Source organism: Lathamus discolor, chromosome 11 (genome assembly GCF_037157495.1).
Source record: "Lathamus discolor isolate bLatDis1 chromosome 11, bLatDis1.hap1, whole genome shotgun sequence".
NCBI classification, from domain to species: domain Eukaryota; kingdom Metazoa; phylum Chordata; class Aves; order Psittaciformes; family Psittacidae; genus Lathamus; species Lathamus discolor.
Window position 1 is genome coordinate 3631467 of NC_088894.1, and position 27862 is coordinate 3659328.

Consider the following 27862-nt stretch of genomic DNA (forward strand, 5'->3'; position numbering starts at 1 on the left):
TGTCCTGCTGGACTAAGGCATCTTTATGAGCCATTCACCCTCTTCTACTTGCTACAACTGTAATGCAAACAGGGCCTGGGAAAGAGACCCTGAGAAGATGCTGCATCCACGGATGAAGTCCTGCTGGTGTGGTGGGGAGGCAAGTGTTAAGCTAACCTTGGAGAAAACAGTCTGCAAACTGCCCTTTGCCATCCCCAGGCTGGGATGCCAGCCCTTACACAGCACTCCATCACCTGGCTGCTGCTGTTCCCCAAGCACCAGTCTGGAGGGGAAGTTTAGATTGGATCTAAGGAGGAAATTCTTTCCTGTGAGGGTGCTGAGGCACTGGAATGGGTTGCCCAGGGAGGTTGTGAGTGCTCCATCCCTGGCAGTGTTCAAGGCCAGGTTGGATGAAGCCTTGGGTGGGATGGTTTAGTGTGAGGTGTCCCTGCCCATGGCAGGGGGGTTGGAACTGGATGATCTTGAGGTCCTTTCCAACCCTGACTATTCTATGATTCTATTCTATGAGTCTACGACAGACCAGGACCACAACCTGCCTCCAACCCCAATCTGTCCCATGCTGCGTGTTTGCAAGGCATCCTATGGCTCTCAGAGAGGGCTTTGCTGCCTGGCTAGCAGGGAATGGAAGCTCCCTCCATGGAAGCCTCACCAAGCAGCTCACCTTTGGGCACATCTTCTGCTTCCTCCTCCAGCTCTCTGGGAGAGAATTTCATCACATTGGACACAACGTGGGTACCCACCAGCACCGTGCGCCCAAACGCCCGCTTTTCCACCACAAAGATGCTGAGGGGAGGGTGCAGGTAGACCTGCTCTGGGAGCTCCTGCAGAAGAACCGCAAAACGAGCCTGCAGACTGGGGTTTGAAGGGCAGTACCCATGGCAGCCCTGCCACACATGAGAAGGTCCGAAGGTGCCTCGCAGCTCTGCCCCGGAATCAAAGCCTCGCAGTGACAAGTGATGCCGAGACTGCTTTTGGTGGGCGGCTTCATAAAGGTTTTATCAGCAGCTGAACCGTGTGGCCACAGGAGAGCAAAGCCCCAGGGGCAGCTCCCCTGCTGTGACCTTGCCCCGTGCAGACAGGCAGTGCAGGGGTGCAAAGCGGCCATGGTGTGCCCTGCCACTCACCACGTCCATGTACTTGACCAGCTCGGTGAAGTTGGGGTTCTCCTTGTAGGCCATGATCACCTCTGACTCCACCTTCTTGCCAGCACATTCGATGATCACCTGGGGCTGATCCACCTCGAACAAGTTCACCCGCTTCAGGTCCCGCAGGCCCCAGAAGAGGATCTGAAGCGCAACAAAGAGAGGCATGAGGCCGCCCTCCAACCCAACCGCACGATGACTCCAGGACGTCAAACACCTCCGGTTCTCATCTGCTCAGGCCTCACAGGCACATCTGAGCTCCAAGCGGGATTCCAGCCCACTGGAAGGCAGCGCACCTCTATGCGGAACTCCTTCAGCACCGGGCGGATGCCCTCAGGGATGATGAACCGTCCATCGTGGGGGTCTCCCAGGTAGTCGGGCTCCTTGGGCTCCACGTCCTCGGGCACTGACGGCTGAACAGATGGAAGCAGGGGATTCCCATTACTTTCAAGCAATGAAGCCATCTGTACCCCATGCCATGCCCCTTCTCCCTCCCCTCTTGGTCTGTGCTCACAGGCTCTGCCCCTGCAAAATCCAGATGTAGCTTTCAACAGGGGGTCCTCTGGTGGGTCCCACAACCAGAGAGCAGCTTCCTACAAGCCTGTTACCTCCAAATAGCCGCTGTAATCCAGCTCAATGAGCTCAAAGCTGGCAATGAGCTCCCCGGCTGCTTTGGTGCCCTTGTAGAAGTCAAAGAACTGCAGGGCAGGTTTGGTGTAGGGCTCATCCACCAGCTTCACCTGCGGGACTGCAAAGGCCTGGCCAAGGAACTCGGGAGACCCCTGCAGGAAAAGGGGGAATGGGTCAAAGCATCCCTGCATCCTCTCACCTCCTCAAAGTGCACCACTGACTCCAGGCAGTCCGGGACAGCACAAGCCCACTCTTCCACCCTTGCCATCCTCTGCTCCATGCAGAGCTAGGAGCAGACCAGACGTGCCTGCAGCAGGTCCTCTCAACTCCCAGTCCATCTCCATGCAGGACTGGCCAAAAGGCTTTGCCATGCACCAGAGGACATCAAAGTTAGATCAGGCTGCTCAGTGTCCTCCAACCAGAGTGTTAATGTCTCCAAGGATCCCACAACCCCTCTGAGCTCCAGACCCAGTGTTTGAACTCCCTCCGGGTGAAGGTTGCTTCCTTACATCCAGTTGCATCTTGATCTGGTTCCAACCTGTGCTCCTTGCCCGTCATCCTGTCCCTGGGTACCTCTAAAAGAGCCTGCACCTTTGTACCCGCTCCCATTAGGCAGCTGTAGGCAGCAGTAAGGCCCTGCTTTTCCTTCATCTTCTCCAGGCTGAATGTACCCAGGTCTCCACTTCCCTGTGCTCCAAGAGCAATCTGCCTTCCCTGGCCTGGAAAGTACAGCAGGAGGGCAGCGTGGCCATACTCACAAAGTTATTGTGGCTGAAAAGGTTGACGATAACAATGGGGGTCTCTGTTTTCAACTCTTCCTTTTTCCCATCTATAATGAGCTGGTCAAACAGAAGGAGCTCGTTCCACATGGGGCTCAGTGTCTCCTCCAGCATCTGCAGACAGAGACAGGAGGGCTCAGTGTACCACAGCCAGTGGAAACAAACTACGTACAGAGTGGACTGAGCCCCTCCATCACGCAGCCACACACAGATGGTGCCTTCAGGAGGGGACATAGATGGCAAAAGCATGATCAGCCCCTTGGGACAACCAGCACGTGCCAATGAGCCTTCGTGACCACAACACGCATGCTTTGTCAGTGCTCCCTGAACAGAATCACACCAACCAGAGCACATCGATACCTCAGTCCTGGAGTTATGGGATTTCCAGGATCAGTGCCACCGCACTGGCCTTCAGCATGTTAGTGAGGGCATGGGGATTCTTCTGTCCCCAAGTCCCCCAAGAAGGCAGAAGCAAGGGTTCAGTGCTCTCACCCTGGTGGCCTGGCAATAAGTCGAAAACACCACTCTTGCAAATGGATCTGAAAGGCCATTGTCGTCTGCAGGGAGGATCCCTCGAGCCTGGTACAGATGTGCTCGCAGCTGGAAATAGCTGAAATCTGGTAAGAAAAACAGAAGGTCCCTGTGCCCCAATCCAGTCGTGCGAAGGAGAGGGCCAGCCAGGTGGGAGTGGGCACATCCTGCAAGGAATGGGTACCGCTTCTAGGGGCGCCCACCATGGTTCTCAGAAAGCCAACACATCTCAAAAGGTTTGGCCAAGTGAGACGAGCTCAGGAGGCTCCCCAGGCTCCTCTGGGAAGCACACGACGTGAAATGTGCACTGATTTGCTGTGAGCATCTTCTGGGGATGGGGACACCACCAGGCCTCAGAAAAAGGGGTAGACCTTGTGCCCGTTACTACTTTGGAAGCGTAATCAGCGTCTGAAACACCCATCCTGCCTGCTGTGTGAGCGTGTCCTCACGAGAGCAAACTGGACCTGCCTGTCCCAGTCATGGCTTGGAGATGACGTGGAAATAACAGATGAGGTCCTGCTCCTCGGACACTGAGCCTGAGGCAGGACCTCTCACCTACCCGCTCATGGTTAAAGGGGGCACCTGCACTCACCATCCCTGCTGAGCCGGCTGGGAGGGCTGCATGCCGAGAGCTGGGCAGTCTCCTGTCCGCTCTCAGAGAGGGACTTGAACTCCTCAGGCAGCTCCAACAAACAGTTCTTCGCATATTTGGTTACCCCAAGCCACATGTAGACTTCCAGCTTGGCAAAGATCTCACCAGTGTGTAAGCCAGGGACCTGGAAGCACAGGAGGTTCAGCAGCTTTCCCACCTCAGCCGTACCCCCTTCAGACCAAGATGACCACATCAGCCAGCAGACACAGCACCACACTGACAGAGGCAAAAGGCAGTCATGGAGCCGGAGCTGTGCTTCCTTGTGAACTCCAGGATTCCATAAAGGAGGGCTGGAAGCAAGGAGGGAGAAGCGGCACTAAGCAAGCAAGAGCACGCTGGTTTGGTATAAGCCCTACCTTCATAAAGACAGTCTGGATCTTTGCGCAGTCCTTGCCTTTCTCCTCTTCGACTACGGAGTACAGGATGTTCTGTGCAGGAATTCTTGCGTATGCCACACGCTTGCTGCTGCTGAGCATCCAGACGAGAACATCGGGAAGGGTGCACTGGGGCTGGAGGGAGGAAAGAGGAATGTCGCATACCTTGTTCTCCCTCCACAGACACTGAAAGTGAATGTCCCCCCACTTCTTTCTTCCTCCCCAGCTTTATATGTCGAGCACGGTGCTCCGTGGTCTGGGATATCCCTTGGATCAGCTGGGGTCACTGTCCTGGCTGTGTCCCCTCCCAGTCTCTTGTGCACCCCCAGCTCACTTGCTGGTGGGGTAAAAGCAGAAAAGGCCTTGATCACTGCACAGCAATAAGGAAAACATTCCTGTGTTATCAGCACTGCTTCCAGCACGAACCCAGGAACATCACCCCCATCCATACCAGCTCCTGTGAAGGAAACGAACTCCATCCCAGCCGAAACCAGCCCGGCAGGTTTCTTGGAGCCATCTGTGATCCACTCAACCCCGTGCCATGCTGGGGAGAAGAACCCCTCGCGAGGCTGGACAAGTGGCATCCTACCCCACACCTCAACAGAAGCCCGGGTGCTGATCCACGGGAAGAACCCACTGGCATCCAGCAACAGGAGTGCCCAGCACAAAGCTGCAGTTCAACTGAAGCAAACACCCAGATGGAAGCAATGACTTCTTTTAAACTCTAACCCGTGTTCTCTTCCCCATCTCTGTTTCACCTGTACTGATAACTGACCCAAACCAAGACCTGCAGCCTCCAGGCAGGGGCCAAAAGTGTCCAGTGTATGTGCAGGGCTGGCTCTGCAGAGCCAGCAACATTCCCAGTGGATGGCAGGAAACGCCTTCTCCTTGCCCGTTCCCTCTCCTGCTCGGAAACGGGGTGCCCCTGGGGCAGCTGTACCTCTTTAGCCACGAAGCGCAGCTTTGCCAGGATCCTCCTCGTCTCCTTCACCTTCTCCTTAACGTTGGCTCGAGTCAGCCTCCGCTTCACCCGGAGCCCCTGCTTCGCATACAGGATCTGCACAGAGAGCCCAGCACCGGATGCCATGAGCTGATCACATCCCTCCCGCTCCATCACACCCTGACCTCCACCATGGCTCGTATGTATAAGGCACAAACGTTTCAGAAGCTGGAGGTTTTAAAGCTCCAGAGGGTACCTGCGGGAGGCTTTGCACAAGAAGCAATTTGGGGCCACAGAGGAATGGGATGCATAAAACTGGAAGATGGGCCTGGGCTTTCACATCCATTAGTTGATAGTGTACACATCTGAGAAGAGGCTTTGTGATGAACCAAAACCAACAATGAAATCCAGAAGGAATCCTGTATGGACTGACAAGGCCAGAAAACTCATTTCTCGGGCTGGTTCTTCCTTTCAGAGTCTTAGCGGAGTACCTTCACCATACCTCAGCTGATGATGTGTGGGGAGACAGAGAGAAAGGATTTGGGACCCAGACATGTCTACGTTTTGTTTCCTGCTGCTGTCGTTACATTTTGGTCAGCCTTTCAAAGTCTGATGGGGACTATGACTACAGCTGTGCTGTGATGGAGGATGCGTAACTGTGCTCCCATTCAGATAGTTGGCCTTGTCTGCAGGATTATGAGCCCCTAGATGATGCCTTCTCCGGGGACAGGCAGACGGACGGCTATTGCAGGTTGCCTGGATGGGTACCCAGCCTATATGGGCTGAGTTTCCAGGGGCAGTGGGTCTCAGTGAGCTCCCCCTAAAGTGCCTGCAGGAACAGCTTGCAGCAAAGGGCCTCCAGCAACTTACTGGGCAGCATCATGCATGTGCTCAGCCACACGTGCCCCACAGGGCAGGAAGGATGGCATCGGGGCACAGCCTCTGTATAAAACTGGAGGCAGCCATGACCTCTGCCTCTGCTGCCTGTGCTGGAAGCTGCATTGCTCTGATCGCAAGTGGGAGATGCCTATGACTGATACCAGAAGTCTTAGCCTCAAGTTTCCTTCTAAGCCTTGATTTTTGCCAGTCCTTCAGAAGCATCCCCAAGAGCCCGGACCACAGGTTCCCACCGCCCAAGTCCTACCACTTACGATGTTGCGCATCAGGTATTTCATCCGACATCTGTCCAGGTTGTTTGGATGTGCCATTGTTTTTCTCTCTGCACTGAGTGAATACTGCCTGCAATGAGAACAGCAGCACAGGCCCTGCGTGCCCTGCACCCCGGAGGCAGAGCACAGCTCACACAGCAGGGCCGCAAGCTCCAAACCCCTGGTACTGATCCAAACACATCAGAAGCCACCCTCTCCACGATGCACTCACTTCTGCAAGCTTTTTATTCAGAAAAGGGATTGCCCAGGATCTGAGGCTCCCTCTGCCCAGGCAGAATGGGATGTGAGCTCCTAACCTAAACCTTAGGGAATCAGGGACATTCTAACCTGCATCCTGCTACAAACTCCTCCAGCACCTCTCGGAGCCGCTCTTCTGCTTTAGCCTTTGGCCTTCTCACGAGCTTCTCCACATCTTCCAGCCCCTGCTCCTGGGGGGAAAGCACAGCATTGAGGGAGCCTGAGCCTTGCTGCGGGGTCAGAGCGAGGCGTTGCAAGGATGCACTTGGCATGAACGTCTTGTGCCCTTCTGCGGGGCTGGGGATTGCGAGAGTGCTGCAGGTCATCACTTCCCTTTGAAGCCTGGGGATAACCTCAACATTGGCTGTTAAAGAACCTTGTGTCTCAGTCCCTGAGCTGCCGCTGAAGCACAGGGAAAGATTTCTGAGCCCAAAAGGGAAAGATGAGGCCCTGGGAAGAGACTGCACCCGCTAATGACAGCGCAAGGCTGAGTCTGCTTGCAGCAGCATCTCCCCAGCACATGCAGCTCAGCACTGGCATCACAAGAGCTTTTTGTCACAGACATTGTGTCATTCACACCTCCGGGAGCCACCACAGCACAGCACGGGCAGAGGCTCTGCACACACATCTAAAGGGAAGGTGGGACTGAGCCCTGCGAGAGACACAGACGCGCATGGACTGGGGAGCGAGGATGCTGATGGCAAACGTCTCACAGAGCAGCTCCATGTGCCGCAAGGAAAGCGGACCAGGAAAGAGCGTGCCACAGACACCCTGCACACGCTACCAGGCGCTCCGCCAGCTTGACAATCCAGTTGGAAACGCAGAGTCTCCAAGTGTGATCCTCCCAGTAGCTCCACACGTGCACGCAGGGTTTCTCATGCGTCATGGGCAGGCAGCTGTATGACCTGAGGGCAGCAGGCACAGGGGGTTATGCTGCTGTCACGCACCACGTCACAGCACAGGGAGCAGGGTCTGCGCTCTGTCTTCCCCATAGAGAACTGGCTTTTCTGGGCCCTGCGCCACAGACATGGCTGCAAGCTGCTGGATCCGCCCTTTGTCATCCCAAACCAGTGCACAGGGCTGCTAGCAGGGAGCAGCGTGTGCCCAGCGGAATGAAGCTGATGGGAGCACGGGATGCTGCGGGGCCTTCTTGCTGCCATGGCACTGGGCAGTAGCAGGCACAGGGCTCACGATGCAAATGCCAAGACATTGCCAGGCCTGTGGGACAAACCAGGCAGCATTCCCAGGGCAAATGTACAGTCAGAAGAGCTTGTGTATGGGTCTTGCCTGCCCAGCACAGGACAGCATGTGCCAGAGCACTCCTTTCCTTCCTCCTCCCTAGAAGCAAGCCCTTGAGATGCTGCCTGTTAACCAGAAAAGGGGCTGCTGCTATTGATGGGTCACAGTCTCCCTGGGACCCTGGCCTTGGCCAGCTGCACACATCAAGCAGACACCTAAAGGCCTGTAGGGATAATGGGCAATGGCAAGCTGAGGGTTTGCGAAGAGGAAAAACACTGCCCAGGGCTGGCACTGCTGAGCAGACCTCTCCATGTCTGCAATAACCAACCTGGGAAGCTGAGGCAGGACCAGGGAAGGTGGGAAAGGAGGACAAAGACTCACCTATCATACTCCATGGGCTCCGGTCTCTGGCTCTTCGTCACTGACTTGTTCAATGCTGCTGAAGGTGGGGCCAGGACTTCAACATCCAGCTCACCCTCTGAACCAGAGTCCAGCAAAGGCAGCTTTTCTTCTTTCACTTCTCCCTTTTCCACTTTTCCCCATGCTTTGGTCACAAGCTCTTCAGCTTTGCCATAGTTCCCTTGAAGTCAAGCATTGAACAGGTAAGTGGGCTCACTGTTAAACAGGTTTGCTAGCTCACACAATCAGAGTGCAATCATCCTGCCAAGAGAAGCACGTGGCCATGCACTGCTTTTGGAACTAGCAATTCAGCAGCACCCAAGCACCAGAGCATCAATGGATAACCAGGTCTGAGCTGGACAATTGCAAAGGAGCCCTTGTGCATACCTTCAAGTTCCACCAGCTCCTTCAGATGCTATCGCCTACCCCTCTACCCTGGGGTCAGCACCAGTCACCCATCAGCACCCATCAGCACCAGTCACCCATGAGCTCGATGCTCAGCATCGAGCATCTCCACCCATCCAGCTCAGTAGGTGAGGGCTTAGACCTGCTCTCCTACTATTGATTCCCCATCACCCACTGTCACAGCCCCTCATCACCACACAGCCAACCCCAGCACTCCAGCTTACCCTCCTCTGCTTCCCTTCCTTGCTCCCAAAGCCTTCTACTTCTCATCCCCACTTCCCAGGAGAGCTTCAACTCTTCGCCCCACACAGGCAGCTCATACAAACACTGCAGATCTCCGATCCCATAGGAGAGCATCCGGACTTCTAAGGCAATTAAGGCACTCCCTGACCTCATCCTCCATCCTTCCCAAGTTCCTGTTCCGGGGGCTGTGCAAGGGCTGGTACCCCAGGACTGCAGTGCTGACTTGGGCTGTTCCCATGGTTTCTGGACAGAGGTCCCTGGGGAATACCCACCTATAGAGACCTCAAAGCTGAGAGGCTTTGAGGCGAGAGAGGGGTCCATCATGGTGGCTTCAAAGAAGGCAGCAAAGAGGAGGAATTCCTCCTTCCTCCCCAACGCGTTCTGAGCAAGGAGACAGAAATCAGCCTGAGAGCCTCGTGTGCCAAACCACTGCCTCAGCGGAAACTGGGAGAGCACCAGGGATATCAGTGGGATGCTGCTGAGGTCACTAGCGCTGGGCACGGTGACCAGCAGGAAGGTTTCCTGGGTATCCCTGGGGGCTGGTGCAGAGCCATGGCTCTGACTGATGCTTGTGTGAAGCCACTGAGCAGATGTGTAGGCTAAGGGATGGCTGCTCTATCAACGCAGCTGTATCCCGCCTGCCTTTCCAGGCCAAGTGGAAACCCAGGACCAGCTAACGGCTTCCTGGCTCCAGGGGGGAACAAGCACAGGCTCAAAGGCAGCTGTGCCCTGGCAGCAGCACCCATGTGAGAGCCCTTCCGTGGGGATGCTCCAAGCCTTACTGTGGGAGGCAGTTTTGAGGCTGTGGGTCTGGCCTCAGCCCTTACAGTGGCTGGGAGCTCCCTGAAGAGCCCAGCCCTGGGCAGGCTGGGTTTGCTCCAGCACTGCTGCACCAGCAAGTGATCCCAGTGCCAGCAGTGCGGGACTCACCCCAGGGAGCGGGTGAAGCTCTTCCACCTCCACAGTGACCTCCTCGGGCTGCTCGACCTCCTGAGAGCCCCCGGGCTCCTCCTCTCCCCGCAGCTGCATCAGTTCTTTGGCTTTCTCCTTGGATTTCTTACTTTTCTTCTTCAGCTTCAGCTTGCTCAGGGCACCTTTCACCTTGTCCCCGGCCTTCCTCTCTGCCATGCTGGGGCTGCTGAAGATCTCCACTGTGACAGCCATGAGAAGGCGTCCCCGGTAGAAGATCCCCTCTCCCATGCCCTCGTTGAGGTCCTTGTGGATGTCCCGCAGAGCCGAGTTCTGGGGGGAGCCGAACAGGTTCACCCAGGCTGGGCCAAACGTAGGGTTAAAGCCTGCAGCGACAGGGACAGGGGATAATTACACCACAGGGATTGATGCACAGAGGCCTCCCTCCAAGAATACATCCCACGACATGGGGATGTGAATGTGCTTCAGCCTTTCCTGCATCCCACCCTCCAGGAGACCACCATGGCTGAGAAGAGCGTGATGGCATGGGGCTGAGCAGAGGGTGATGGCATGGGGCTGAGCAGAGGGTGATGGCATGGGGCTGAGCAGAGGGTGATGGCATGGGGCTGGGCAGAGGGTGATGGCATGGGACTGAGCAGAGGGTGATGGCATGGGGCTGGGCAGAGGGTGATGCCATGGGGCTGGGCAGAGGGTGATGCCATGGGGCTGCCCAGCATGTCCCCAGAGCCTCACCGTTCCTGCCAGGGTCTGAGATCTGCTGCAGGTCAATGTAGTGCGTAGCAATGGCCACGTCACCAACGTTGGCATCATCCAGCACCTGGACTTTTATCTTCCTGGCCAGAGATGGGAACATCTCAATGAAGCTGATCTGCTCATTCCACTCGGGCTCGGTGGTGCTGGTCTCCACCGATGTTTCCCCCTGGGTAGGAGAAGATGCGAGAGCCACACAGCCTCAGCCAGAGCAAGGGATGCCTCGGAGCCTCTCTGGGCATGGCATGTCCTATCACTCCTGCAGCCAGCGCCAGGAAGGCCCTGGATGTGGCAGTGTCCCTGCTCCTGCCCCTATCCCAGCAAGTGCTCTCTGTGCTTCACCAAGGAGGGCTGTCCCAAAGCCCTGCACTGATTCTCAACAGACATCACAGGACCAGAAACCCTGGCCTTGGGTGCAGGAAAAGGGCCATAAGCTCAGTAAACTCTCCCAAGGGAGTCAGGCTGAGCCCAGCATGCTGCAGAGGATTTATTGTATGCTCTGGGATTTATTTGCCCCTATGTTTCGGGATATGAAATCTCTGCTTGCTCATCCAGTGGCTGTGCTCAGGGCTGGGGCTGTCCCCCTCTGCAGGGACAGAAGTCCCATAAGAACCACACATCCATGACCACATGGCTCAGGCCACTGCCAAAGGCAGTGGGACTTGGGCTCTCTCCCAGCCATCTCCAATGGGATCGCCGTGTCCCACTGAGGCTCCAGGCAGAATGAGCCTAACGCATGGTGCTGCACAGCCAAGGGAGGATCAGCCCCATGCAGCCCCCCCGTCAGACTCACCTGCTGCCCACAGAACGAGACCTGCACATATGGGTCGATAAAGACCTTTTTCTCCCCTATGATCTTGGAGAAACCACCCATGATGCCCGCACTCATGCTGGGCAGGCCCTCTGCACGGTAGAGCTTGATGCAGACCCTGGCCCAGGGTCGCTCTGCGGGGACTCTCTTGGGCAGCAGCAGGTTCCTGAAAGACAAATTCATGTTCTGGGTCTCTGCTGGAGCCCAGGAAGCACAGGGCTGGGAAATGCCCTGCCCGGCAGGAGGTTTGGATCCTGCTCCACCACACGTTTCTTTCCCTGGCTCTTTCCCCATTGAAAGAGGGAGTAATGAGGCAGAACTTAACCATGCAAGACCGCACTGCGCCTACCTCTCAATGTCCTCGTCCCGGCTGCTGGAGGAGGTGGGAAGGGAGCTCACAACATCCCCGCGTGCGGTGACGGAGATGTTGCACTTCACAAAGCCTTTCACGCCCGCCCGGGTGTCCGTGGGGTCACTGATAACTGCCCACTTCTGGAAGAACCTGTGGTCTGTGAGGGAAGGGAAGGGGATCCCTATGGAGAGCCCAGGGGACCATTTCTCATCCCAAATACAGCGGCACAAAGGTTGCCCTGAGCCTCTGAAGGTGCAGGAGGCATCAGCATCCCACAGCCAGTAAGGGCTGCTCCTTATGTGAGCCAAGTGCTTTACACAGGGAGCCCTCAGCAGCCCCAGCAGAGCGTGCAGAACCATCGGTTTCAGACGGTGCGCAGTGCAGCCCATCGTACCTGGCTGGCTGTACACCGTCACAACATCCATCTTGAACGTCCCGATGCACGTTCCCAGGAATGGAATTGTCTTGGAATGAAAAACCTGCAGACAGCACAGACCCTCCTGAGCGCCTTGCCCATCACTCCCTGCATCAACACACAATAGCGTTGGGCTGTATCAGTGACAGATGAAGGATGAAGAGGAGCACATCCTTACCGAGATCTCTATGAGTCTGTGGAATAAAATGTCTCTTGGCTCATGGAATTCAAACAAAAAATACTGGAAGAGAAGAGAAAAACACTTCAGTCTGGGCTCCCAACATGGACCCACAAGTGCCACTGCCTGAGAGCAACCCCTGCAAGGACTTGGGATGCCACCAGGGCAAGGACAGAGCCTCCGTCACATACTTCATTGTAGAAGGGGCAGTTTGTTGACTTCTGCGTCGCCGTGTGCCTCTTGTCCTCTCCAACCTTGACTACCACGAAGGGGTTAATGTTCACCCCCACCAGCTTCTGGGCTTCAATGATATTAATCCCAACCTGAGAAAACGTGGGAGAAAACCTTCAGATCAACACTGTCCTTGTTTCCAGCCCCATCTGAGCGTGTTTTAGCAATACCGGTAACACAGGTGTGCAGGGCAGTGCAGTACTTCTCATTGAATCCTACTGAGATGGACACCACTGGAAAGACTGGGATGTGGGTGTCTCATTTGCTGCAACTGGTTGCAAGTCTAAGATATGGGCGAAACGTTCCCACATTTGCTCTCAGTACAAGCAAATAGACGGCTGTTAAGCTGAAGAATAACAGCTTCAAGGAAAGGATGGTAGGAAATCCCATCCTCGCAAAAGCTTCCTGTCTGGTCAATAGGACCCAGCTCCGGAAAGCAGGAGATGCAAATGTGAGTCCACGTTTACTTAGAACTAGGGAAGGATTTAAATCCACCTCCCCTGAGATCTGCAAGGGCAAGGAATGGTACTGAGCTCCATTTCCAGACAGTGGGTTCAGATCAAGCCGATGTCAGAGCGTCGGCCAGAACCACAACTTCACACCAGCCTCCAGCATGTCCAAGAAAGCCCCTGCAGCATCCCTCCACCCCAGCTACGGCCCACGTGTCCCTGGGGAAGCTGGGAGGCACCAGCCCTGCCTGGTTGCTCTCTGAAGCTGTGCTCGGGCAGTATTTAGCAGCGGCACATGCGGCCACCAGCCCGATTCCCTTCTCCTGTACATCCATGGGTGCAGGGATGCACACCCAGCGCTGCGGTACCTGGAAGCTCTGCGGGGTTGGGGTGGCAAAGAGGTCCCGTGCGGAGCAAAGTCTGGAGCGGCTGCACAGAAGAACAACCCATGTGAGCAGGTCTGCATCTCCAGGGACCCGAGCAAGGTCCCACCAAGGGAAACTACGGAAACCCTGGCAAATAATGGCAAACCCCAACAGCCCCTGTTTGGCACCATTGGTGACTGAAGAGCACCATTTTGCAGAGGCAGAATGCCAAGAGATGCAGGATTCCTGCAGGAGCTGGCACTTCCCACCCCAGGGGCAGGAGAGCAGAGCACACCACGGATACCTCCTCACAGGGCTGAAGACAATGCCCGAGACCTCCATCTCAGATGCATCATAGAAATCTTCTTCCTCCTCTTCCTCTTCCTCATCCGTCTCCAGGCCCTTTGCCAGCTTCCTGCCCAGTGCAGCAGCTCTCCTGTCCAGTTCATTGCCTCTCGGCCCCTCGGCTGCCCTGCAAACCCCCACCACATCACTCGGCACGTTGTGAGCCCTGACAAGGGGTTAGTGCACTTCCCTGCACCCCGGAGGGAGAGCTGGTACACTGGGGCTACTTACTCCAGCTCCTCAAAGGCAGGGTTGCGGATGATTAGCTCTGAACTGTAAGAAAAAGAGATGTTTTGCTGAAAAAACAAGTTTGTTGTGGCTGTTCCCGGATGCATTTAGTGACAGTGCCACAGCCATGCTCCTGCTTGGCACAAGGACAAGAGCATCTTCTCAGGTGATGCTTTTCCACTGCCTATGCAATGTGCCCACTGCTTTGCCTCTGGCACTCCAGCAGTGACACTGCTCAGGCCTTCCTTGCTGCTGCCTGCCCCCCTGTGCACCCAGACACCCGCATCTCCCCTGGCTTTGGGTACCACCAGGGCTGATAGAGCCCCAGGCCACGCTCTCTGCACCTTTACAACCACAAAGTCTCACTCCCACCAGCCAGGAAGGCTGCAGGAATGCTCTCAAGTCCAAAAGGACTCCCAGGGTGCTGTGGGCTGCTGCAGTCACTTGTGAGGACAAGGTATTTGCTTTCCAAGACCCCTACTCACTGCAGAGCAGAGATGCATCAGCCTGGCCAAGGTGGAGAGTAAATGACTTGTACAATCTGCCTGGGTATTTGTTCCTCCTAGGTTTTCGATACCTGTCTTTCATCTGATAGACAAAGTCCTCTTCAACCCAGGTCCCAGCTGAGCCATCTGGAGGCTGGTAGCGCAAATCCAACTCGATGTAGATCTGCAAACAGAAAACAAAACTGACACAAACCCACCGATCAGCCACCTCAGCAGATGAAATACCCCCTCCTGCATCCATCACCCAAAAGGAAAAGGGGGGGGGTGGGGTGTCTGAACCTCCCTGTGTTCATTCAGGCCCTCGGCAGGTCTCCAAGGCCCCCAGCCCACCCCATGCACTTCTCGATGCTCCTTGAACCACTTGATGGGTATCAAGCAGCTGCATCTCTGCGCAGAGAGGCACAAATGCACAGCACTCCCAGGCTCAAAGCAGCGCCTTGGGTTCCCCCTGAGCCTCAAATCTACCTGGGAAGCATCACAGCAGGTTTCACTCAAAGCCTTCCCTATTGCCGGTGGCCCACAGAGGACTTACACCAGTGACCCTCTGGTTCCTGTCAACAAGGGCTTCCCGAAGGATCAGCCTCCCGGATGTCATCAGGTGCTGAAGGCTGAGGACAAGGGTACCAAGCAGCCTGGAACAAAACCAGAGGCTGCAATTGTGTTCATAGCATCAGTGCCCGCATCCTGGGGGAAGAGAGGACCGGGATCTTCCCTCTCTTGCTCTCAGCCCCTCCGAGCTGCAGTGAAGGCAGGAAAACGCTGCAGCATTTTCCATAGGGAGCCAAAATACCCGAGTCCCACTGACCATGAAGAGCTTGTGCTCAACCCCAGCCGTGCCCAGGCAGCTGCTTGCAACCGAGCTGCCAGCAGTGGTTAAAGGCTTGTGTGGATCCAGTCCCACTGAGTGTGAGGAGCTCTCCCCTTCCCAGAGCTGCTCCCACAGGAGCCAGCCTGTGTCTGGGCACCCAGCAGAGCAGCTGAGGCTTCCCAGGCAAAACGGGAGCAGAAGCTCCACAGGAGATACAGAAACAGGACAAAAGGATGGCCATAGGGATGCCTGCAGCAAGTCAGGCCAGAATGTACTTACTCCAAGGGGGCTTTACCTTGGGAAGGGTCATGTTGCTCCTTGCAAGTGGCAGGATCGTGCTGTATAATCATCATCCCAGTGGGCTGATAACCGCTTATTAACTCTAATATCTGTCACCTGCCGTTACTCTGCTCCCCAGCAGCACAACTAAATCATTCTTATTTACCCCCCTTATTTGACTTCATACATCCAGCACCGCTGGCATCAGAACCACCAGCTTCATCCCTCTTCTAGAACATCTATCCTGTGTGGATAGATGCTAGCAGTGCCACACCACTCACTTCCCACTGGATTTCTTTGGTCAGTGCAGTCAGGTCCTGGTGCTTTGTTACTGTTTGCTTTATCTATTTGTCCTACAGCAGTTCCTATTGACATTTCAGTCAGAGATAATTCCCCTGATCCCGCTCCCATAAGGAAAGCATCCAGTAAACAGTGACACAGAGTTCAGCCACACTTTCTGCTCTGGCTTTATCTTTAAGCATCTTGTGTGTGCTGCGCTCATTTGCTTCCTCCACACCCTCCCTGGCAGGTTCGTGATGGCTTTGCAAAGGTTTGCAATATTATTAGCAGCCTCTGAAAGGCTGTTCCTGTTCGTTTGTCTTCAGTTCTTGCACTTCGCTTCTCAGAGTTGACACCTTTCCCTGCGGACTCATGTTTCACGTGCCCTGGAAGGACGTGCCTCTGCTCTCTTGCTTGCTCCACCACTCTGCTGCAAGTCCTGCCCTTGCAGCTCTATCATTTAGGGCCCCATTTTACCTGTGTCTGATTCGGATCCTTGGGCAGCTTCTGTTACTGCTGGCACAACCAAACCATTCTTATTCACTCCCTTTATTTAACTGAACATATGCAGCAGTGCCGGCACACCAGAACAACCAGCTCCATGCCTCTTCTAGACGTTGTATCCTGTTCATCTCCCATCAATTTCCCAATAGATGATCCTATTCCCAGTAAACAATTCAAAGCCCAGCACGTCTCTTGTCCCATCTCTGCTGGTCCCCCACCAACCAAAGCACCTACCTGTTACTGAACACCTTGCTGCAGTTGTAAACCTTAACGGACAGCGTTTCTCCCATGGCGAGCTTCCCATAGTGGGGCCAGCGAAAGACCTACAAACAGAGCACGGAGAGGGGACGGCTCATTCCCAGGCACACCTCCCACTGTTCAGTGGCTGCTTGGGCTCCTCTGCAAGGTGACCGAGCCAAAGAGCACCACAGAAGGCTGCTGTGGTGGGGAGCCACCTTCCAGGGCAGACCCTGCAGCTGGGATGGAGGGATGGTGGGGAGCGAAGCGAGGGTCCCTCCAGCAGCACAGGAGCACAGGTCACCTGCTAAAGCAGCCAGAGCATCATCACCCCGGGAAGAGGAGGGTGCTTGTGCCTGTGGAGGACACAGAGCCGGCAGGCTGTGGGGTGAGACGGGGCAGAGATCGCGCAGGGCAGGGAGCCATCAGGCTGAAGCACATTGAAAAGCTGTGCCCCAAGGCTGCCATTCACCTGACACCCAAACGGGCCGGATGCCTTGTGGCTGCCAGGAGGGAAAGGTCCATCCTGCCCCCAAAGGCCTTCTCTTTGTTCCTCCAGGACAACCTGGCCTTGAGCACTGCCAGGGATGGGGCAGCCACAGCTTCCCTGGGCACCCTGTGCCAGCGCCTCAGCACCCTCACAGGGAAGAGCTTCTGCCTAAGAGCTCAGCTCAGTCTCCCCTTGGGCAGGTTCAAGCCATTCCCCTTGGCCTGTCCCTACAGGCCCTTGTCCCAAGCCCCTCTCCAGGTTTCCTGCAGCCCCTTCAGGCACTGGAGCTGCTCTCAGGTCTCCCCTTCAGGAGCCTTCTCTTGTCCAGGCTGCCCCAGCCCAGCTCTCTCAGCCTGGCTCCAGAGCAGAGCTGCTCCAGCCCTCACAGCAGCTCCGTGGCCTCCTCTGGACTCGCTCCAACAGCTTCAAGTCCCTCTTGTGCTCGGGACCCCAGAGCCGGACACATGGATGGTGCTAGGATGAAAACCCCACAGCCCCCATCCATCCCTGCGCTCCCCTGGATGACAAGGTGCTAACCGACATACTGCCACATCCCATGGACAACGCCTGCAGAGGAGCCCCGGGGCTTCGCCCTCACCTCCTCAAAGACAGCCTCCGAGCTGCACTGGATCTTCCTCGTCTTCTGGGTGAAGCCTTGGGGAGGAGAGGGGAGCCGTGAGGCGCCGGGTACCGCAGACCCCATCCCTCCATCCCTCCCTGCTGCCCCCCGGGCGCACCTCGGAAGCGGAGCTGGACCTGCCGCTCGCCGCGGCCCGGCAGCCGGTTCAGCCGCCGCACGCCGACGCTCAGCGCCATGGAGCCGGTGTGGGGCAGCGCGGGCCCCCTCGCCCCGCTCCACCCGCAGTGACTCAGCCCCGACTCGCCCGGCCGGTTCGGCCGCCGCTCCCCGCCCCGCAGCCCCCGCCGAGGGGCTCGGCCCTGCGGCACCGGCCGGCTCCGGCTCGACGGCTCCGGGGTTAACGGGAACGCTCGGGAGCGACGGCACCGGCCCCTCGCAGCGCTGATGGACGGGGAGCGCAGGGGCGGTGCTGGCCCTTTCCAGGGCAGGGAATGGAAGGAGAAAGGGAAATCCCCCGGGGGAGACCACGCTCCTGGAGGGGACACGGGCTTCCAAAGCCGGGGCTGGAGGACACCAGCCTGAGCACTGGGGCGAGGACGGGAGGACGGGAGGACGGGAGGACGGGAGGACGGTGCTGCTCTCAGCCACCCCTGTGCCTTCTCCAGCACAAAATCCCGGCTTCTGGGGTTAAAACCTCACAAAGCAAATAGAGGGAGGGTGGGGAAGGGCCTGGCAGCCCTCTGATTAGGAGGGTTGGGAGGAAACTGCACCCAGACCAGCATGTGCCCAGCAGCCCCTGCTCACCTCCTGCCTACCTGCGCCGGAGCATGCCAAGAGGAGCTGAAGTGGTGGAGGCCGGACCCCAGAGCACTGCCTGTGGGTAGAGGCTGCAGCTCAGACCCCAGCTCTCCACAGGATACACAAGCAGAAACCCACGGGCCATGGGGTAGGGGCTCCAGCTGCTCTGCATGGCCCTGCACCGGCCTCTGGCAGCAGGAGGGAGGCCAGCGGCACTTCATACCAGGGGTACGCTCCCAGCTGCACTCACCTGCTGGGCCTGATGCTCACCTCGCCTGCACAAAAGCTGGTTAATGAGAGCTGTTGGAGCCCTTCTATAGCCCAGATCCAGGCCAGATGAAAGCAATTGCACAATCACGAGCTCAGCAGGGCTTGGAAAGCATTTCTTCCACCTGGGGGTCTGGCTCTCCCACTCAGTGCCCAACACCGAACACCTGCACCCACACACCCTGCAGCAGTGGCTAATCCAGCTCTGCAAACACTGAGGAGTGAATCATGGCTGTGCAATGCCAGGCCTCTTCGAAGTGAGCCCTGTGGTTATTCCCTTTACTTCCCTCTTGCATAAGAGCTTCCTGGAGCACCAGGGAAGCTGGCAACAGAAACAAGCTGCAGTGGAAAGGATGCCACTTCACAGAGCAGCAGCAAGACCATAGCGGGCTGGCAGCATTAAGCACCACCTTTGTGAACCCAAAGGAGCCCATCAGTTTAGGGCAGCACATAAAGCTCAGTGCTCAAGTCCATAGCCAGTCATGGCTGGAGCAGAGCAAGGGCTGCTTAATGAGACAATCACACCACCAAAGCGTGCCATGAGGGCAGTTTTCCTCCCTCTCTTCCCCACTTGTAACACGTTTTTCTTTAGGCAGCCACTCAAGAAGAGAGGCTGCTTGGTTCCCTTCGAGAATCTAAGTGCACGAAAACTGGTGCTGTGGGTTACATGATGCAGTGTTTCAGAAGAGACAGCCCAGCTTCCTCTAGAGGAACCTGGGAGAACACATCATGGTCAAAACTGGCTTTGAGTAAGAAACTAGCACAACTTCACCTTAACCCAGTGCTCCCGGACCCACAGCCCTTCAAGCACAAGCTACCTACTCGTTTGGTGGCAGGTACCATCCAGAACAACCAGTCTAATTGAAGAGGTGGATTCAAACCCAGGTGTTGCTTTCACCCAGCTCTGTAACCGACCAGTTCCACAGCCTGAACCACCAGGGCAGTCTTCCAATTGTTCTGTGTCCTGGTTTACCTGGTGGAACAGACAAGTTTCTTCCTAATTTCACAGGAAACAAACAGCCCACATTACTGCAGGACAGGGCTGCAGGTTACGCCTTCCACAGCCTCAGTGATTTAACAAAACCAGTGATGATGGATGACCTGCTCTGCTTTCGCAGCTGATCACACTCAACCTGGGCTAACTGAGATGCTGAATCATCACCAGGCTACAACTATAGCAAAGACCTTTCATAAACCAAAACATCCCATCGCTGGGAAAGAAAAGCAGAGAATAATATAGAGTCCAGACATGTTAAGTAAATCAAAAAGCAGGTTATTTATTTACGAAATGGAAAGTGATGACCACTCACAGTGCAATGACAAATCCAGGCTTCTTCATCCCTACTTTGAAATTCCTGTCTCTCAATGCAATTGTGCTTTTCTACAGTCCCCAGACCATAACACACCCTTCACGCTTCTGGGGACAAGGCAGCACCTCTCTGGAGTTCTATAGGCAGTTACGCCTTAGTTTTGTAACCTCTGCCACCCAGCAAATCACTCAAAGCATCTTTATATCAATGTTTCCAGTTGCTGGATTTTGAAAGTCCCATGAATGTGAGTCATTGATCCCCTGCTGCCCCTGATTAAGGAATGATTAATCTTCATTAATCCCCCCCCCAATAAGCAAAGTGCAGTGTTCAACGATGGCTCCCAGCAAGAGGCCATCACAAGAGCAGTTCTTGCTAAGAGAAGAACATGATCAAAAATCAGATGGCAAAATACGGTCACTGACATGTAAAAATAAACCTCGACATATAAAAATGTACTGGCACTTCAGAAAGGCACGACAGGAACTACCTCAGGCATCCAAGCAACAGACTTTGGTACCAACCAGGGCAGAAGGGTCCCCATTCCCAAGGCAGCTTGATAGAGGAAAAAAATGTATCATGGAATGTATGACAAGTATCATTACAGCAATACTTCTCCTACCAAACTCAGCACTGAAGCAGTGCACATGCCTGCTCTGACACCAAGCAGCTGGGTCGTGTCAAGCAATGTGCCACTGTTTCTAGGTAAAAAACTAACAAGATGGCGTTTTCTGTGATTAAAACTGCCAGCAGCTGTGGGTTTCTCCCATGTTTACATTCCCTCTGATGAGGAACAGGAAAGATCAAAGACACAGAGCACAAGCAGGTAAGAGCTTAGTGTGAACGGTACGATCCCACAGTGTGCAAGGGAGGGGGTGGGTGCTGACAGCTCTCTTCACCCCGGTGATGCCGCAGGCAGCCAGGTCAGGCTGCAGTCTACATGATCTTTACTTCAGGTGGTTTCACGGGTGCCCATCCCTGCCACTTATAGTAGGACACCAGCTGCTTCGGTACTTCAGCCAGAACCATCTGGGAAAGCGCTTCCCGGGGAGCCTGCAAGGAGAACAGGGAGAGTAAAGCAGGAATGCTGCAGAGAAAGGGTTGATGAGCCCAGTGACAAACTCTCTTACCAAGTTCAGAGCACAGCCCACAGCCCACCACATGCCTGTTTCAAGAGTTCCTTGCTGCAGTTTTAAGAGCACTTCCAGTCATTCCCAGTGAGCACTGCTGATGGAAATCCCTTGTTCCCACCCCTACACAGCTCCCACCAAAGCCCAAGCTCACACAGCCTTTATATGCCCCTGATCTGGGTGGGAACCTGCCCCAGGCACTAATAAAGTCTCTTATTTTGGGTTTTCGTTTTGACTTCACTCTTCAAGCCCATTCACTGCGCAATGTGCATGAATGCTAGTGCCAGCAGTGGAAGGAGGGAGGAGCTGGAGAATGACAGGACAGCTTTCAACAGCAAGGAAGACTTCTCTCAGCTTCCATCACTCTTGGGACTCAGCACTGGAGACTGACAATATGATCTCTGGTCCTTGCCTAAATGCTTGCAGTGCACAAGAGATCCTTTAACTCTGTCATAACCAAAAGCTAGCGTACCAAGTCAGTGATACAACAGCTAGCAAAGAAAAAGCTGCAAGAGAGCTGCAACAAGGCACGCAGTTTCAAACAGAGAAACAAATATCTCAGCTCTCACCGGGAACAAGCAGCTTGGACAGCACTGTGAGGGTGCAGCCTGCTGCCCTGTCTAGACACATACTCCTGACACCGGGACTGCTGAAGTCAGAGACAACGTACATTTCTGAACTGCCGGAAAGGCACGAACTGGACAATGTCTCGTGCAGCTGGTTCTCCTGTCAGAGACTTCAGGACACCATTATCTCCATCAAGGAACTCCATTGCTTTGAAATCAGCTTCACCAACTCCCACAATGATGATGGACATGGGCAGCTTAGAGGCATTAACAATCGCCTGCCTGGTTTGGTCAAGGTCAGTGATCTCTCCATCTGTGATGATCAGCAAGATAAAATATTGCTGAAAAACATCGGAGAGAGCCAGTTAGGGAGTTCAACACCAAAGCTCACGCAACAGAAGGGAAATGGAGCAATTTCTTTCCTCACTTTACCAGTCCATTCTATCCCATCCTGAACATGGGAAACAGAAATACCAACCCAAGGCAGATCCACAAGAAAGGACATGCACTCACTGAAGCAGTTCCTTGTTGTGCTGAGTGTGCTGCAAACCTTGCCACGTGGTTTATAATGGGAGAGAAATTGGTTGGCCCGTAGAGTCGGATCTGAGGCAGGATGTGGCGGTAGGCATCCACTATTCCTTGGATCCCTGTAACACAAGGAAAGCAGACTGCCGCAGGGGCCTCGCAACTCCTCCAGGAATTATTTTATAGGCATTACTAAATAGTATGGCAAAAGGGTAATAACTCTCACACAACTGTGAACTCCTAAAGGGCAAATAAGCAGCAGGGTACCAGTAAACACGCAAAGCACAAGGCTGAAACCAGAGGACATCTGCAGAGATCAGATTTGCTGTTCTCCCGTTGTGCCTCTAACGTCACCATGAGCTTTTCATGCAAGTTGTGGGAAAAATAATCCAGTGAAGCAACAAAACTTTCAGCACGGTTTAACAATCAAATTAAATCCAGACCCCTTCACTGGAGCTTATGGAGACCACCCAGAACTCTGCAGCAACACACATCCACTCTTGTCAGCATCCAGGTGAGAGGATGTTTGCTGCACATCCTGTGCTGCATCCATCTTTCACCAGTTATGAAAGGAATACAACACTTCAAACATCTGTCCCTGTCAGTGGAATACTAGTAACAAAGAGGTATCCTCACCTTGACAATAAGGGTTGCTGGGGTTGAAGTTCAAAGCAAACTCATGGGACACCTAGGAACGGTGACATTACAAGCACTTACGGAATGCAGACATGGACAGAGCAACTGTTCAGTGTTGTGAAGGCCCTACCTGCCAGTCAGGTGGAACCTGAGCTCCAAACCCAAATGCAGGAAACAGCTTGTCCCTGGGAGAGAAAGGGAAACAACAAGAACTGAGAAAGAACAATTCCTTAATAACTCATTGTTTTATTCCCAGAAAGCAGCTGGAGGTTCAATTCCTGTCATGAGGAATGGGTACCCCATCTAGCTGCCCATGGCCAGTCACCAGTCACCCAAGGGTTTCAGGCCTGATTTTAGTATTTCTTTCAGTGCAGCACCCGCAGGACTCCAGATCTAGAGATTCGGAAGTAACAAGAGAAAAGCCACCACAGCCATAGCCTGGCTGAAGGACAGCGCAGACAAACACGTTCCCATTGAATGAAACATTCACGTCTGAAATGCACCATCAGCAACAAGGGATTAGTGAGCAGCTAAAGCAGCATTACAGAGTAACACAGGGCCAGACAAGGGCAGACCTGGAGAGACAAAGCAGGGAAATATGCCAAACTACAAAGGGCTGCCACTGCCCTCCCTGGCAGCGACAGAAGCAGGAGGAAGCAGTAGCAGCTCCTGAAGGGATGTCTCAAGGAAAGGCAGCACCTCAGTCATTCAAACACTACAGGTTTGGACAAGCTATCAGCCTTGATCACTGACACGTGCTGCAGTGCATTTCTGATGCAGTGGCTGGGTCAGTTAAGATCACCACATACGTGTCATAATCCTGGACCACACTTCCCACACTCCAGATGGCAATCAGGTACTCATTTATCCCGTCTGGGCTGATGTAGTGAAGAGAATCTGGTGACCTGGGATCTCCATTGGAGCCAGTAAAGTCTACACCCACCTAATCAGGCAAGATGATGAGAGCAAGTCACTGGTGCACCACCAGAAGCAAATGAGAACAACCACACCCATAGCAGGCCCACATGGCTGCCTTCCTCCCAGCAACAGGCAAACAAGCCTGCACACCTTTTCCCACTAGGGTACATGCATGTTTAAGGAGTAGCAATCCCCTCCACAGATGGACTGATCTCTCCAAAATTAAGAAACCCTCATTCCATTAAAGTCATCACTTGATCAAAGAAAGTAAAAATCTGGTTTTTGCAGTCTTCAGCACTGCAAATTCACAGTGCATTTGTCATTTACATCACAAATTAAAGTACTAATTACAACTTCATTGCTCCTGTCCTCTTATCTACCAAGGTGTGCAATGGGGAAACAACTCACTGTGAAGTTAATCTGGCAACCTCCCATGACGTAGTCCAGGAACGAATATTCTGTCTCAATCTGGAGGAACAGACGGGCAGTGTTATGCCTCCTTCCCACAACAACTCACTGCAATCAGTAAATAACAAAGCAAAAATACCCCAGTGAAATCTTCCTACCTTGCAGGATTTTATCCTAATAATGCCAGAGTTTTTGTAGCTCTTTTTCTTTTGTTTCTTCTCAGGATGAATGCATTCAAATTCCACCTACAAAAAGCAAGCATGTAAGAAGCAAGTCCCAAAATACCGGCATTTATAGCAGGACAAGTTATCGACACAGAAAAATGTCACACAACACACAGCTACCCAATAACCTGGCAGAAGCTTGAGACTTCATTTTGAAACCATTTGCAACTACTTTGGTTGCTCTCTGACAAGATAAATGGGATGCTTTTGCTCCCAGCACTGTCAAAACACAAGGAAAGACCTCAGAAAAGTCTTTCTCCTTAACATAACTATTACTTCATATGCAATCATGGAACAGTGTCATTGGGTTTTCAGATTACAACCATAGAAATGGAGCTGGCTGGAACTGGAAGCAGTACTTGGCTACATCCTGTGTGTGAATTCATCTGCCTGAATTCAGATGAGACATCTCCACAAGAATGAGAGTTCAGGTTTTCACTGCAAACAGAGAGAAACTGGCATCACCAGCAACTGATTCAACTTATTCTACACTGGATGGCCAAGACAAGGTAAGAAGAGTGGTCCTTGGAAGCACTGCTGCTGTTATCTGAACAGGCAACCAGAGCACTCAGGAGGGTGACCAGCTCAAGCATGAGACAAGCCCTACCTCTGTACTCATCTGTTAAAGCATAGAATCATAGAATAGTTAGGGTTGGAAAGGACCTTAAAAACACCCAGTTCCAACCCTCCTGTCACAGGCAGGGACACCTCACACTAAACCATCTCAACCAAGGCTTTGTCCAACCCGGCCTTGAATACCGCCAGGGATGGAGCACTCACAACCTCCCTGGGCAACCCATTCCAGTGCCTCACCACCCTCACAGGAAAGAATTTCCTCCTTAGATCCAATCTAAACTTCCCCTGTTTAAGTTTGAACCCGTTACCCCTTGTCCTGTCACTACAGTCCCTGACGAAGAGTCCCTCCCCAGCATCCCTATAGGCCCCCCCTTTCAGGTACTGGAAGGCTGCTATGAGGTCTCCATGCAACCTTCTCTTCTCCAGGCTGAACAGCCCCAACTTCCTCAGCCTGTCTTCATACAGGAGGTGCTCCAGTCCCTGATCATCCTCGTGGCCTCCTCTGGACTTGTTCTATCAGTTCCATGTCCTTTTTATGTTGAGGACACCAGAACTGCACACGATGCTCCAGGTGAGGTCTCACGAGAGCAGAGTAGAGGGGCAGGATCACCTCCTTAAGGAACAAACCCTTTTGTTTCCACTTGACTCAGCAGAGGCAAAAGCAAGCTGAGCTGGTAGGAAAGGGAGCTGGCAGCCAGAAGACCAACAGGCTCAAGGATGTCATCAGAAATAGGAATGGTAACAGTACCCAAGTTAAACAGAGCAATGTAATTCCCATACCAGGTTTATTCTTCCCAGATGTTGGCTTAGTAATACAGATATATAGACAGGAAAAAAAACTACAGTCTTGGAGACAGCAACTGAAAATATCTCTGAGGTCAATATGAAAAAGTTTGTGAAAGACTGAATTCTGGACCAAGTTAGGGGGGGGATTGAGAAAACTCACCGGAGAGCTGTCACCTTTCTGCAGCTGAGTCAGGGTGGTTTCAAAAGCACCTATCAAGTCATGCGAGCCATCACTGTCATGATCTGCACACTGGACCTGAAGAGAGAGCAGCAATGGGCAAGTGTATTGCATCAGGGAGAATACAGCTGTTCACCGCTGGATTGGCTCTGACAGCTTTGCAGCAATGACAACGCAGATCCCCTCACACCTGACCTGGGGGTAGCATCTATATCACTAACTGAGACTTGACAGGAAGAGAGACACTGAGAATGAGTCTCAGACAAAGGAAGATGCTCAGTTGCTCACCCATTTCAGTAAGCACAGTGGAAGTTTTAATTAAAACCTTTCCCTAGTTTAAACACGAGGGAAAGAAAAACAACCAACGAAATACCCCAGCATTTAACAGCCCTGTTGTATAAACACAAGATCATCCAGGACACAATACGCAACTGGGGTAACGGGAAGAAGCAGTTAAAAGTTTCTTATCTAAGCATCTTCTGAATATTCTCTTCTGCCCAGCAACAGCACCAATTTGCAATGAAATTGCCATCTCCACAGAGCACTTGCTTTTTCTGCACCTTTCACCAACCAAATTATAATACCTATTTAAGAGCCAGTCATGTTTAAAGCAGCACAAACAGCTTCCGAACCAGATCATGCATCAGAGCAATGCATTTAAGAATTAAAATATCCTAGTAACTCTGGTTTAGAGCAAACATAGCAAGACCCACATTGTCAGCAGCTCCCTACCAAATCAGCTCTGAGGAGCATTTATAACATGCACAATATGACTGCAGAACTCAAGTAGCTCCAGAAGCAGCCAGTCAAGGAGCAGTTGTGAACAAGAAACAGTTGTGAGCAGCTGCTTCCTCCCCTGCTGAAGTTCATGTGCCACACAGATTTAAAAGCTCTCCGAGATCTGCCTTTAGTGATCAAGAAACTGATGCTACTCCAGTACAAATCACAGTGACAGCTTTCTCCTCAGGCTGAAGGGACAAGATGAACCCATGGGTAACACCTCAAGGATGTCAAATTCAACGGCTAGACATCTGGATTTAAAACAGGGCTCTTTTAAGATGGATTACTTTGATCCATTAGGGATCTTCCACTGCGGGGAAACCCCTACAATAAGCCACGTGAATGATGGCCTAATCTAGCCACCTACATGGGAAGCACTGTATCATCCTTCAGTCTCTGAATGGGAACACAAGATCACCTTAGAGACTGTGTCTCCTTCATGCCAACACACCTGCAGAGCTGCAGAGAATTCCCACACCTCCTTCTCCCCTCCTGCTTTCTCCCACTCCCCCTTCTCAACCATGCCAAGGAAACTGCATTTAAAACCAGTGTTGTTATTAGTTCACAGAGTGACAAAGCTTAAAACAAACCTCTTCGCAAAGGCTTTCTAAAACTGGCCAAGATTCACTGTATGCAGCCTGAAGAGTGGTGCTGCTGCGAACAAAACCCGGCTAGCAATACTGCAGGACACAGTATATAGTTATTCACTGATGAATTACTCCTTCACAAATGAACCATCCAATATTCATTATGAGCCTTGGAATACGGTCAGTGGGTAAAAAGGCCCTTTTCACCTAAAGGAGGAGCTTTCAAACTTGACAGCTTTGCCTCTATGTATATGCCATCAGAAGCATGGACTGGCAGCTTTAGTCCCAATACGAACCCCCCCAAATGTCACCTTTGTTCTTTCAATTTAAGTAACTCCAGGGAAGAGATGCTACTTTCGTTTGCCCTTATTTTTTAACAAAACTGTCAAGAAGGTTAGGCTGTGTCACAAACCTGAGCTGTTCTGAACACAGGAGAACATCGCTCTGCATAGCAACAAAAAAAGAACTACCAGAATATTGGGTAGCATCATTAATTTGATCAAAAGATCAAATATTTGATCAATACGTTCACCCACGTATTCAGTACATAATCCTCATACATAGCTAGCAAAGCTGCCATTTAGGGGATGCATCAAAACACTTCCACTTTCCAAGGAAGTACAAGGAGCTCTCCCTTCACTGACATTTATTTCACATGCAATTGTCCCTACATAAATATTTTGAAGCCTCAAATAAGAG

At 53.3% G+C, this 27862-nt stretch overlaps 2 protein-coding genes across 6 annotated transcripts in view; both read right to left on the reverse strand.

Annotated features, from left to right (window-relative positions):
- LOC136020655 (fer-1-like protein 4) overlaps window positions 1–17746 on the reverse strand; it is a 28099-nt gene extending 10353 nt beyond the window's left edge. Inside the window, exons 1-29 of the mRNA XM_065691933.1 lie at window positions 17635–17746; window positions 17496–17551; window positions 16405–16493; window positions 14833–14932; window positions 14372–14463; window positions 13798–13839; window positions 13526–13693; window positions 13225–13285; window positions 12368–12499; window positions 12177–12239; window positions 11978–12062; window positions 11581–11740; window positions 11214–11397; window positions 10403–10589; window positions 9671–10035; window positions 9013–9121; window positions 8075–8273; window positions 7239–7359; window positions 6545–6645; window positions 6200–6287; window positions 5049–5165; window positions 4091–4243; window positions 3675–3858; window positions 3044–3168; window positions 2531–2665; window positions 1751–1924; window positions 1439–1555; window positions 1125–1286; window positions 662–821 (exon numbers count right to left, since the gene is read on the reverse strand). Of these exons, the coding sequence (XP_065548005.1) occupies window positions 662–821; window positions 1125–1286; window positions 1439–1555; window positions 1751–1924; window positions 2531–2665; window positions 3044–3168; window positions 3675–3858; window positions 4091–4243; window positions 5049–5165; window positions 6200–6287; window positions 6545–6645; window positions 7239–7359; window positions 8075–8273; window positions 9013–9121; window positions 9671–10035; window positions 10403–10589; window positions 11214–11397; window positions 11581–11740; window positions 11978–12062; window positions 12177–12239; window positions 12368–12499; window positions 13225–13285; window positions 13526–13693; window positions 13798–13839; window positions 14372–14463; window positions 14833–14932; window positions 16405–16493; window positions 17496–17551; window positions 17635–17713 (3808 nt within the window). The 5' untranslated portion in view covers window positions 17714–17746. The remainder of the gene's footprint in view (window positions 1–661; window positions 822–1124; window positions 1287–1438; window positions 1556–1750; window positions 1925–2530; window positions 2666–3043; window positions 3169–3674; window positions 3859–4090; window positions 4244–5048; window positions 5166–6199; window positions 6288–6544; window positions 6646–7238; window positions 7360–8074; window positions 8274–9012; window positions 9122–9670; window positions 10036–10402; window positions 10590–11213; window positions 11398–11580; window positions 11741–11977; window positions 12063–12176; window positions 12240–12367; window positions 12500–13224; window positions 13286–13525; window positions 13694–13797; window positions 13840–14371; window positions 14464–14832; window positions 14933–16404; window positions 16494–17495; window positions 17552–17634) is intronic.
- A 2053-nt stretch (window positions 17747–19799) lies between these two features.
- The window catches only part of CPNE1 (copine 1), a 39064-nt gene continuing 31001 nt past the window's right edge, over window positions 19800–27862 (reverse strand). For 4 of the 5 annotated variants that reach the window (XM_065691938.1, XM_065691939.1, XM_065691941.1 and 1 more), the window contains 9 exons: window positions 25779–25874; window positions 24191–24277; window positions 24033–24092; window positions 23516–23649; window positions 22837–22891; window positions 22707–22758; window positions 22059–22192; window positions 21650–21886; window positions 19800–20902 (listed from right to left, as the gene is read on the reverse strand). In XM_065691938.1, the coding sequence (XP_065548010.1) occupies window positions 20786–20902; window positions 21650–21886; window positions 22059–22192; window positions 22707–22758; window positions 22837–22891; window positions 23516–23649; window positions 24033–24092; window positions 24191–24277; window positions 25779–25874 (972 nt within the window). In that variant the 3' untranslated portion in view covers window positions 19800–20785. The remainder of the gene's footprint in view (window positions 20903–21649; window positions 21887–22058; window positions 22193–22706; window positions 22759–22836; window positions 22892–23515; window positions 23650–24032; window positions 24093–24190; window positions 24278–25778; window positions 25875–27862) is intronic. The other variant, XR_010615431.1, reaches the window with a different exon arrangement.